General features: G+C 47.4%; 2 protein-coding genes across 9 annotated transcripts; one reads left to right on the forward strand and one right to left on the reverse strand.

Moving 5' to 3' along the window:
- The first annotated feature begins 260 nt into the window (after positions 1-260).
- On the forward strand, positions 261-6255 carry LOC111072359. 8 transcript variants are annotated; one of them, XM_022364149.2, is made up of 2 exons: positions 261-1046; positions 3851-6255. In XM_022364149.2, exon 2 carries the CDS (start codon positions 3862-3864, stop codon positions 6046-6048), a length of 2187 nt encoding a protein of 728 aa, XP_022219841.2. In that variant the 5' UTR covers positions 261-1046; positions 3851-3861; the 3' UTR covers positions 6049-6255. The 8 variants fall into 8 exon arrangements, with proteins under 8 accessions (XP_022219841.2, XP_022219844.2, XP_022219842.2 ...); XM_022364152.2 differs by lacking the exon at positions 261-1046 and adding an exon at positions 1067-1332; XM_022364150.2 differs by lacking the exon at positions 261-1046 and adding an exon at positions 1067-1314.
- A 67-nt stretch (positions 6256-6322) lies between these two features.
- LOC111072360 (liprin-beta-1) lies at positions 6323-9169 on the reverse strand. The gene is made up of 3 exons (XM_022364154.2): positions 8775-9169; positions 7764-8713; positions 6323-7709 (listed from the first exon to the last, which is right to left on the reverse strand). The coding sequence occupies exons 1-3, from the start codon at positions 8970-8972 to the stop codon at positions 6812-6814; spliced, it is 2046 nt and encodes a 681-aa protein (XP_022219846.2). The 5' UTR covers positions 8973-9169; the 3' UTR covers positions 6323-6811.
- Between the last annotated feature and the right edge of the window lie 2849 nt (positions 9170-12018).

The following is a 12018-nucleotide window of genomic DNA, read 5'->3' on the forward strand; positions in this document are numbered from 1 at the left end:
ATAAATCCAGCATATTAATAGATGAGTACATAACTACAGCCACAATAGTGATCAACTAGAGAAACCCCAACATCCACACCCACACACAAAAAACATACACACACACCCATACACTACCATTATAAAAGATTTGTTCCCTTAAGAGAGTACTTTTTCAAGAACACACACTAAACCCGGAATAGAACTGAACAGCAGAAGCAGAAGCTAAAGCAAAAGCTAAAGCCAAGTTAGGCCAAGAGTGCGGCTTAGAGCTAACAATAAGGGGAAAGAAAAGAGGAGCGGCATACATTATAATAACACAGATATCAAGAAACCCTAGGATTAATTATTGCCAGTTTCACAGTGAGGGCAAGCAAATGTACATTTTGTTTAGTTTGCCAAAACTGGGCGTCGCTGATGGGCGACATAGGAACGAGAATGAGGATAAGGTCGAGGATAAAGTGGGAAAACATAAGACACACACACAAGGAGCAGTAAATATAGAAAAAAAGAGAACATCATAAGTGAACAGATAAACAAAGTTATAATTACATTACATTATTATTAATAAATAATTATTATACACGAAAACTTATGCAAAAGTGTACTAGGTATATAAATAAAACAAAAAGAACAACTGGCAAGTTAAACAAAACCAAACAAAACAAAACAAAGAAAAGGAAATGATAAAAAGAAAAAGAAAACGAACAAAAAAAAGAAAAAAATACAAACCACAAAGGTAAAATTACAGAAATGCAGAAATATATATTATATATACTTTATAGACATTTAAACATGAAAACAAAATGCAAAGGAGAAAACTAAAAAATAAAGTTGCAAATAATAAACTTTTACCATAAAAATATTACTCACACCTTTGTTTAATTCACACCACACCAAATTCCATCGTGCTGGCTACTCTGCAAAGCTGCCAGAGAGTTCGTTGGATTTGAATTGGAAAAAAGTGCGATTTTTAAATTCGTTCGGGCCAGCAATTTGCATATTTGTTGTGCAAAATCAGTCGCAATGCCGCCGCCGCCGTCGCAGCCGTCGCGAATTCTACGCGCGTAAGTTCTGACGCCAATATAGGTATATGAACTGGCGAACAAATTAGTGACTGTAATTGTGACTGTTTAAGAAGTTTCCTCGAAGAAGGTCTCTTGCGGTGATTCCGGTGGGAAAGTACTGGGCTGAGCTCGAGATGGGGGCATTGGGCCAGAGCGACCCATAGAACTGCCTCTGCCATGTTTGATGTGCTGTGTGTGCTGTTTTCTGTGAGCAAACAAACCGAGCGTGGGCGTCCGAAGTGGCAGTTATGGCCATAAATACAAATATGTACGTTCGCGTAAGCAGGTATTGAATAAAAATATAAAAATTGCCATTGACTGTCGCTTAATAAACATGCTCGCAGATAGCAGCAGTCTAAGAGTCGCACAGTCGCACAGTCCCAGCTGGCTGCCAAATACTCGTAGATGTGCAATAACCAAAGCTCCGATTCCACCGTAGGTTGGAAGCCGCTGGGTTGGTGATGTAAGCTCCGGTTCTGGCCGCCGTCTAACAGCCGTCTGTGTAGCTGCCGGCGCTGCACCGCAGCATTCTGTGTATGTAGAATGTAAAGCCTCATGCAGAGCAGCGCTACTTGAAAACTTGCCCACCCACAGCCACTGGCCACAGCCAGGCCACAGTCAGGCCAAGCGTCATCGCTGCACAGTTCGACATGAAGTTTGAACTTGCACTCGATGCTACCAGTCGAAAATCGGTCGATGAGGAATGTGATAGACGGCAGTGTTTTGTGACATTAAATAAGGGGTAAGGTAAGGTGAGGTCTGTTTTTATTGTCGATAGAAGACCAAATGTGTAGCTTGAAGAGCGCTGCCCCAAAAGGCGTCTTTTCGTTTACGGACTGTGGCAAACAACTAAGGCTGTGCTTTGCATTTTTGATATCATGTATCTATTTTGAGTACATATTCGACATCCCGCTGCGACTGCGCAGTGGGAAAAAGTGACATAGGCAGACCCCAGACCTACATTGGATTATCCCACTCCCACTCCCACCATTACCAGTGCCAGCGGATGCAGAGATGACCTATATTCCCATGCTCGTGGCCCAAAATAGAGGGCCTCAAACAATTGTCTATTTCGGGCAGTGCTGTTCCTTCCTTTCTTTTGCCGAAAATCATAATCCCAAAGAGGCGCAAGGCAATACTTAGTTGCCCTAACCCAAAGCGCCTAAGGTGCTATTAATAAAATGTCATCAAAATGAACGATCTCTATCTCGATCTCGTGTGTGTGCGTATTTATCAGCGGGAGAACTCAGCTCTCCCACCATGGAGAGAGTAGCGTTAGATGCTAGTGATCGACGGGGCTGTACCCTCTGCTTTGCTCAAACATCTACCAAATATAGGCAATCAGTTCAAAATAGCTCTCTTTGGTGCTGATCCGATTGCAGAACAGAACGTAAAACGAACCAATTTCTATACACCCTGATCTGTTGATTAAATAAACACGCACGATGTTGTGGGGTAGAGGCATGGCCAGGGACAGGGGCAGCAGCAGAGGTAGGGACAGGGGAAGAAGAATGCTCATGAATGAAAAACAGCGAAAAATATATATTTTCGAATTTATCTTCTCTCAATTTTTTCCGCCGTGTTTTGCGTTGGTTTTTAGTGGATTGGATTGGATGGGATGGGATGGGATGTGTTTTGGCTGCTGATTGCTCGGGACGGGGTGGTTTAGTTTATATGGCCGGCAACAAGTTGGATTTGTTCTAAAAATGAACACACGAAATATCTTCGTCTTTGGCGTTAAATACAGACAACGACATCGGTGTCGCGGGAGCACCAACAACGCATCTCAGTCCGAAGAGCTGAGAAGAGCAGAGCAGAGCAGAGGAATTTGATTTTCTTTTGATTTTCCTTCGGTCTCCCCGTCGTTCGCGCTATTTTCCTCTATTGTCTGTGGGGCGTGCTTGCCTTGCCTTGCCGTGCCTTTCCGTTCCGTTCCGTGCTCTCCGCTGCGATCCATCTAAGGAGCATATTCCGAAGAAAAAAAACGATGATTTTCTTGACTTGATTTTGGCCGCAAGTAGTTGCGTTTTGGATGTCACCACGATGTACACGCGCACAGTGGCGATGCTGCCCGACCGACTGCCCGTGGGAGAGTGAAGTGAACCATAGACTGTGACTTGGACTCGAACTGACGCGAGGATTACCAGCCATTGGATAGATCTAAAGACTGAGACGAAGTGAAGCCTGAACGCCCTTACCCCTGTAGGATACATTTTGTTAGGCCACTTCTTTGTGTACAAAAACAAACAACTTGAAAAGGTAAATCCATACTTACCCACCACCAGCCCCCTCAGATCGTATGATCATGGATATAGATTGGGGAATATAGATTTCCGTGTCATTCCCCCAGTGAGTGCGGTTAGACCATTTATGGCCATGCTTTTCGACCAAGGGAATCGAATTTCATGCACAAAAACATTTCTGAGAGAGAGCGAGAGAGATTCGCTGCGTTTCTGTGTGTATATGTGTTGTGCGTGCCAGTGTGTGTGTGAGAGCGTACAGCGCCACTTGCCAGTCGTCCCCCTCAGACATTTAAATAGAATTCCCGTGCTGGCCACCGAACGAGAGCGCACTCATCTCCGTGTCCGTGTCCGTGTCCGTCCCCGTCTCCGTCTCCCTGTTCTTTTGCCGGCGAGCATGATACACAGCAACAACAGAGCAAAACGTGTGTCTCTCATGAGAATCTCTACCTATGTACCTACGTATTTATTTCATATAGGCGCATACATTCCGATCCCTCGTGACATATTTTCCATAAGCAAAAACTCGATCTGATTGCCTCAACTCTCGTTTCTTGTCCGCAGCAAGGATCAGGATGCAGGAACTAACGAGGGTCTGCGAACTGAACAACAACAGCATCCGTGGCAAGGTGGAGACAACAGCCACTCCCCCAGCAGACAGCAATCTGGAGCCGCTGCTGCCCATCAAGCTGGAGCATGACCATGAACTGGCGTCATGGCGGCTGTCCACAACAGATCATGGCCACCTGCGCCACAGCCACACCACCCGACTGCTGTTGCAAGGATCCGACGATCCTTTGATTTCGCATGGCGCCTCCAACGATGCCCACGACGAGGATCATCCCTTCAAGACACTGCTGGCCAGAAAGACGGCCAACCAGGAGCAGCAGCAACAGCAGCAACACAACGGCACATGCAGCCTGCTCACCAAGCAGCAGCTAAAGGCCAACCTGTTGATGGGGAACCGGAAGACACACAGGCCACAGCCCGCACCCCAGCTGCCAGCGCCGGAAGAGCCAACAGCTCCACTCACACAAAAGACACCGCGACTTGCTCCAAGTCAGAGCAGGTCCAAGAAGCGGACGAACTCCGCGGGAGCCATGAAGCTGCGCTTCCATCACCAGGCGCTGCCTGCGGAGTATGCGGCCCACTACGAGGCTACCCAAGGTCGGCAGCCGACCAGACCCGTGCTACAGCCGCCGCCGCCGCCTCCTCCTAGCCAGGCGCACGAAAACGTGCGAAGCTGGCTGAGGAAGATAGCCGAGATCCAGCGCAGTGCAGAGCGCCAGCAACAGAAGCAGGCATCCGCCAGGAAGGACTCTCCTAATATCCGCCCTACGCCTCCCGCCGGAGTGCCAGCCCCCACAAAGGCGCCAGAGGTGGCCCCAAAGCGGGGTGCACTGAAGTACGCAGATCTTCCCTATATGGGGGAGCTCACCCTCGACAACTACAAGCCGCGACGCGGACGCAAACCGAAGAAGGCCGATATCTGCCACCTGATCTACAAAAACTACGGCACCATCGTGCCAGCAACAGCCGCCGTGAGCCTGCCAGTGAATGCTCCTCTGCCTAAGAGTACCGTGCATAGGGCCACGTCCATGTCCACGTCCACGACAGTGATACCGGAGGAGCCCCTGAATCTCTGCCTGCGGGATCAGAGCAGTGATCGCTACTCCATCTCCAGTGGGGACAGCGACAAGCCGACGCCGACGACAACGACAGCCACCACAGACTGCGGCAGCTCCTCCCATCGAACGACGCCCCTGAGTGCTGTCAAACCGCTGACCTTGGAGCTGGTTGGGGGTCACGATCAGCCCCTCGCCGCATCCAAGCTACTGCTGCAGCCTGTGGGGCTCTACTACCAGCAGCTGATGGAGTCCTGCAGTTTGGGAGGCTTGGCCGTGCCCGTGGAGACCATCGAAAAAGACAACCAGCTCTCGCTGAAGATACCCATCCCGAGTGGGTTCTTTGCGAACGAGGCCATGCCCCTGGCTCTGCGGAAGAGGAAACGCTCTGCTATCTTTATACCGCCCATGCCTGCCGAGCACTCGTCAAGCCCCTCCACGGAGGTGAGCATCTGTAAGTTCAAGTTCACGGGCGGGGCCAAGCCAACTCTGCAGGAGAAGAAGATGCTATCGGTGGACGCCGAGGGAAACTATCGGTACTACAACGGCACCGGCGACAAGACTTTGCGGGGCTATGAGTTCATCTCCCGGGATCAGCAGCAGCAACAGCAGCAGCAACAACAACAGCAGCAGCAGAAGCAACCACCAGGACAGGAGAAACTCTATGTGGACATACCACCACCATCAACTGATCTCAGTCTGGAGCTTCTCCAAATACCACCAGTGTCGCCGCTCCTCTCCAGTGGCAATAGCCTTGTGCCCGCACAACACAGTCCCGCCTTCAGCGTTCAGAGTCCGATGGCCCCCGCCGTGTTTCCGAGCCTGCCGCCCGTCAAACCCTCGACTGAGAGCGAACGGAAGCGTCGGAGCTCGCGTCGGTCCAAGCAGCGGGAGAAGCTGGAAAAGACATTCAAGGAAAAGGGCTTCCTCATCCAGACCCAGCAGCTACAATCTGCCGAAGGTGCCACCTACTGCAAGTTCAGGCAGCTCAAGAAGTTCACGCGCTACCTATTCCGAAACTGGAAGGATCACATACCGGATAGTGATCTAGTCAAGCACCAGAGCGGTGGCAGGGAAGATGACGGTGTCATCGACAACCTGCTGGGGCTGGAGAGTCTGGCCAGCCAGGCCACATGAGGCTGTCAACAGTTTTCGGAACCACACAAAGCACTGCCAAAGATTTTTAGGTTTAAGACGAGACGATTGCCGACTATTCCGTCCATGCAGGCTGCACCACAAGATAAGGATCCATGATCCACCAGCCACGCCTCCTAGTCGCTCATCAGTTTTTCATAGTGCCTAACGATGTGTTATTGTTAACAAATAAAGTCAATGTTTAACCTTACGGGCTGAAGGAATGAAGCTCTGCGGCTGAGAGCCGATCCGAAGGGCAAAAGTGAAAGGCATGGTACGTGCATACATCGTGTATTTGTATTTTACAATATATGCGTTAATATATGTAAGTGTTAGTACAAAAAATAAACTCCAAAATGGGTAATAAGTCTAAAAGGGTAAGGCCAAATAGCTTGGCTTTCTCTCCATGTCGTTTGAATGCCATTGCAAATACTTCTCGTTATCGTCGTTATGCTTAATTTCGAAGATTAGGCTTATGTTAGGCTACAGTAAATGTGTTGTATAAATTTCCAAAATGTTTCTGGTATGTTTTAGGTTTGGTTCGCAAATGAAGAGTTTTGATTTCCGATCCGATTGGTGCTTGGAAGATTGTGCGTGCCCAGGTAAATTCTTGCTAATATTGTCGCGCTTGGTCGATTTGGTTGCTTGCTGGTTTCGGGGTGGCAGTACATTCGCCTGGACCCACTGACCGGGCTGGGCTGTGCTTATAACTAGATTAACAATATTTGTAAATGAATTGTGCGTCTTCCGACGACACCAGACACCATTAGTTCGAGCTCATTGAGCTCTCGGGGTCCTTGACCGTCTCCGAGCTCGATGGCTCTGGCACCCTGGCATTCATCGGGCACACGTACTCCGTCCAATCCACATCGCTCTGTCCCTTGGTGCTTTTGCGACGCTTCAGCGAAAACTGCGTCCGCTTGACAGGCTTTAGCTTTGCCGTAATGTTCAACGGCTGGTACCCAGGAGCCGACTCCGCATCTCTCTTGCTCAGGATGACCGGGCGACCTACTAGCTCCTTGAAGTGCATGGCCAAGTGACGACGCAGCAGCGACTTGCTCGGCGGTATCGAGAGCAAGTCGGCAAGCAGATCTGCATTAAACCGCGACTCGTACATCATCAGTGCCCCATGGACTCCGGCCCCTCGCAGATTTGGCGTGTACTCCGACAGGTCGATGGTCTGTAGCCAGCCCATTATGCGATGTGCCGTCCACAGTTCCACGCTGCCCCTGTCCGGACTTCGGCTGGCTTCATCATCGTTACGCACCTTGGTTGAGCGTCGAATCAGGCCCTCGCCATTCCACGACATGCGGCGCATGCATAGAATCCCGGATCTCAGCGAGGCTATATGCAGACAAGAGCTGACATGCAGCTGCGACAGATCCTCGAGCGTCAGACGGTGCAGCATGCGACCATCGACCTTGGCCTGCATGAAATAGTCCTTGTATTGTGGCAGACCAATATCGTCCAGCCAACGCAGCACCCAGGCCGTATCCAAGGTGGCCGCCTTCAGAGTGAGTTCGTCGTACTCTTTGCCCGTGATGTCGTCAATGGCCAGCAAGATCTTTTTTCGGTGAAGCGGAAACTTTAGGTTGAGCTCCCGCTCAATGTCCACCGGCGAGGCGGTGAAGAATGATGCCGTTGGATTGGCCTTCAACCATTTTCTGGGAATCGCAAAGTTGATTTGTGACTCTTTTTCATAAATATGATTTACTTACCGGCAATTGTCCTCGTAGCAAGCTAGTCCAATGTGACAGAGCCAGTTGCACACATCCTGGGGTGTCCAGGAGCTCCAGTGCTTTTCGTTGTCGCTGAACAAAGACGTTTGAGCACTCCATTCGATGCGTCCACCGGCCGTCGCCCGAGACCCGCCGCGACGAAACTCGGGCTCTGCCTGCTCCAAGCCAGTCAGCTCACAGTTGCTGCTATTGCTGCGTCGTAGCTTGCCGAGAATGTTGCGCAGGCCGCGGGCAGAACGCTCCCGCAGCTTGGGCGAGGGAGTAAACTGAGACATGAAGCTGGACGTCATGGCATCGTCCGTATGAGCACTATCATCGATTAGGATTTGTTCGTTCGATGCAAATGCCACATTCCGCTGCTTGCCACTGCTGTTGGCGTTGACATCCAGGGTGCGAGTGTTGTTGTTGTTAGCCTGCTTGCCATGGGATCTTGGCAAACTATGAAACTGCGGCCTTATCTGGTGGCGCAGTGCCGAAGGCGGGGTCTTCGGTGAGCCCATGAAGCCTTTCTGGCTTATGCTACTCAAACTGCCATAGGGTAAACTAGTATTAATCGTAGATCCAGCTCCACCCCCATCGTTGGCCTGTTCCAGCGCTGTACGATGCAATTTCAGTTCACTTAAGGCACTCATCAGCTCAAGCTTCTGCGTCTCGAGAGCGGATCGGGATATCATCTGGCGCTGCAGCAGCTCTTCCTTGTTCCACAGCTGTTGGGTCTTGTCGGTAATCAGACCTTCCAGCTCGATTATCTTATCCGCCTGCTCGGACACCCGCTCCGCCAACATTTGGTACTGCAAAGCCAGACCCTCCTTGTCCCGCTGCAGGCGACGCATTCGCTCATCGGAGTCCTGGCGTGGTATGTGCGTCTCCAGCCAGTCGCTGATAATAGCAGCCGTAACAGGATCCGGAGCCGGAGCAGCCAATCCCACCTACAACAAGAACAGAACCATGTGAGTGTCAAGCGGGTTCGGTTCTTTCGTTGTGACTCACCTGTTGCAGTGCCAAGGCTAATGTTTTTGCTGTAGATAAAACATTGGTGGCCGAAATCAAGTTACGCTCACTTAGCGTCAGCGAAGCACCCGCCCCACCGCCCGGCTGGCCAACCGTGGCCGCCGTACTCGATATGAGGCCATCCATTTGCTGTAATGCTGCCTCAAGCATTTTGCTGCCCTCGGTTGCCGTCGCCATGAAATCCAACTAAAGCCCTTGCTAATGCCCTGATGATCGATGTGGGAACTTATTCTGCGGCTAGTGCATGGTTATATAAGAACTTTAGGATAGGCACGTCATATTGCAAATAGCCGTACGCAAATTTCATTTATGGTTATTAATTGTAGCACAAATTCAGAAAAAAAAAAACTATCACGAAAATAGATGGGGAGCAGTGTGACCTGACCCTAAGAAATATACCGAAATATATACTCTAATTCTCAAAATCTACCGTAAATATACCGAAGATAAAAACCATACAGTATATAGATGTGCCAGTTCAAACAACGAAAGTGGCGCAGCTGAGGTTTCAGCGTACGGTCCCAGGTCTGACTGAAAGCAAGCATGTTTGTTTATACGTGTAACACTCCAAAATATACGATTGCACATACTGTGACTGAGATACCAGGCGCACAAAAATCAGCAGAAGGTCGCTGCTTTTTTTAAATTCTCGTTTTTTCTTGTTTCTCTTTGTATTTCGTTGTTCTCTTTTTTCGTTCTTCTTTTTCTCATTTTCTGCCTCCACTTTCCACCGCTCAAGTGGCAGAAAATCGTTAAATTCAAATCTGAGATACCAGGCTCACAGAAATCAGCAGAAGGTCGCTGGTTTTTTTAAATTATCGTTTTTTCTTGTTTCTCTCTATATTTCGTTGCTCTCTCTTTTCGGTCTAAATTTTCTCATATTCTGCCTCCACTTTCCACCGCTCAAATGGCAGAAAACCGTTAAATTCAAATCTGAGATACCAGGCGCACAGAAATCAGCAGAAGGTCGCTGGTTTTTTTAAATTCTCGTTTTTTCTTGATTCTCTTTGTATTTCGTTGTACTCTCTTTTCGCTCTTCTTTTTCTCATTTTCTGCCTCCACTTTCCACCGCTCAAATTGCAGAAAAACCGTTAAATTCAAATCTAAGATACCAGGCGCACAGAAATCAGCAGAAGGTCGCTGGTTTTCTTAAATTCTCTTTTTTTCTTGTTTCTCTTTGTATTTCGTTGCTCTTTTTTTGCGCTCTTCTTTTTCTAATTTTCTGCCTCCAATTTCCACCGTTCAAATGGCAGAAAACCGTTAAATTCAAATCTGAGATACCAGGCGCACAGAAATCAGCAGAAGGTCGCTGGTTTTTTTAAATTTTCGGTCTTTCTTGTTTCCCTTTGTATTTCGTTGGTCTCTCTTTTCGCTCTTCTTTTTCTCATTTACTGCCTCCACTTTCCACCGTTCAAATGGCAGAAAACCGTTAAATTCAAATCTGAGATACCAGGCGCACAGAAATCAGCAGAAGGTCGCTGGTTTTTTTAAATTCTCTTTTTTTCTTGTTTCTCTTTGTATTTCGTTGCTCTTTTTTTGCGCTCTTCTTTTTCTAATTTTCTGCCTCCAATTTCCACCGTTCAAATGGCAGAAAACCGTTAAATTCAAATCTGAGATACCAGGCGCACAGAAATCAGCAGAAGGTCGCTGGTTTTCTTAAATTCTCTTTTTTTCTTGTTTCTCTTTGTATTTCGTTGCTCTTTTTTTGCGCTCTTCTTTTTCTAATTTTCTGCCTCCACTTTCCACCACTCCAATGGCAGAAAACCGTTGAATTCAAATCTGAGATACCAGGCGCACAGAAATCAGCAGAAGGTCGCTGCTTTTTTTAAATTCTCTTTTTTCTTGTTTCTCTTTGTATTTCGTTGCTCTCTTTCTTCGCTCTCATTTTTCCCATTTTCTGCCTCCACTTTCCACCGCTCAAATGGCAGAAAACCGTTAAATTCATATCTAAGATACCAGGCGCACAGAAATCAGCAGAAGGTCGCTTGAAAAGAGAAAAGAAAAGAGAGAGCAACGAAATACAGAGAGAAACAAGAAAAAACGATAATTTAAAAAAAAGCAACGACCTTCTGCTGATTTCTGTGCGCCTGGTATCTCAGATTTGAATTTAACGGTTTTCTGCCATTTGAACGGTGGAAAGTGGAGGCAGAAAATGCGAAAAAGAAGAGCGAAAAAGGAGAGCAACGAAATACAAAGAGAATCAAGAAAAAAAGAGAATTTAAAAAAACGAGCTACCTTCTGCTGATTTCTGTGCGCCTAGTATCTCAGATTCGAATTTAACGGTTTTCTGTCATTTGAACGGTGGAAATGGAGGCAGAAAATTAGAAAAAGAAGAGCGAGAAAAGAGAGCAACGAAATACAAAGAGAAACAATAAAAAAAGAGAATTAAAAAAAACCAGCGACCTTCTGCTGATTTCTGTGCGCCTGGTATCTCAGATTTGAATTTAACGGTTTTCTGCCATTTGAACGGTGGAAAGTGGAGGCAGAAAATGAGAAAAAGAAAAGCGAAAAAGGAGAGCAACGTAATACAAAGAGAATCAAGAAAAAAAGAGAATTTAAAAAAAGCAGCGACCTTCTGCTGATTTCTGTGCGCCTGGTATCTCAGATTTGAATTTAACGTGTTTCTGCCATTTGAACGGTGGAAAGTGGAGGCAGAAAATGAGAAAAAGAAGAGCGAGAAAAGAGAGCAACGAAATACAAAGAGAATCAAGAAAAAAAGAGAATTTAAAAAAAGCAGCGACCTTCTTCTGATTTCTGTGCGCCTGGTATCTCAGATTTGAATTTAACGGTTTTCTGCCATTTGAACGGTGGAAAGTGGAGGCAGAATGTGAGAAAAAGAAGAGCGAAAAAAGAGAGCAACGAAATACAAAGAGAATCAAGAAAAAAAGAGAATTAAAAAAAAGCAGCGACCTTCTTCTGATTTCTGTGCGCCTGGTATCTCAGATTTGAATTTAACGGTTTTCTGCCATTTGAGCGGTGGAAAGTGGAGGCAGAAATTGAGAAAAATTATAGCGAAAAGAGAGAGCAACGAAATACAAAGAGAAACAAGAAAAAAACGATAATTTAAAAAACCAGCGACCTTCTGCTGATTTCTGTGCGCCTGGTATCTCAGATTTGAATTTAACGGTTTTCTGCCATTTGAGCGGTGGAAAGTGGAGGCAGAAAATGAGAAAATTTAGACCGAAAAGAGAGAGCAACGAAATACATAGAGAAACAAGAAAAA

This window comes from Drosophila obscura, unplaced genomic scaffold (assembly GCF_018151105.1).
Source record: "Drosophila obscura isolate BZ-5 IFL unplaced genomic scaffold, ASM1815110v1 contig_1, whole genome shotgun sequence".
NCBI classification, from domain to species: Eukaryota; Metazoa; Arthropoda; class Insecta; order Diptera; family Drosophilidae; genus Drosophila; species Drosophila obscura.

Excerpts from the sequence above, each read along its gene's own strand:
- LOC111072360 (XM_022364154.2), bottom strand. The coding sequence starts at position 8,972 with ATGGCGACGGCAACCGAGGGCAGCAAAATGCTTGAGGCAGCATTACAG. Across the intron at positions 8,714-8,774 it reads TAGCCTTGGCACTGCAACAG|GTGGGATTGGCTGCTCCGGC; the intron begins GTGAGTCACAAC and ends TTCTTGTTGTAG. Across the intron at positions 7,710-7,763 it reads TGCTACGAGGACAATTGCCG|AAAATGGTTGAAGGCCAATC; the intron begins GTAAGTAAATCA and ends TGCGATTCCCAG.
- LOC111072359 (XM_022364145.2), top strand. The coding sequence starts at position 3,417 with ATGGCCATGCTTTTCGACCAAGGGAATCGAATTTCATGCACAAAAACA. Across the intron at positions 3,712-3,850 it reads CAGCAACAACAGAGCAAAAC|CAAGGATCAGGATGCAGGAA; the intron begins GTGTGTCTCTCA and ends TCTTGTCCGCAG.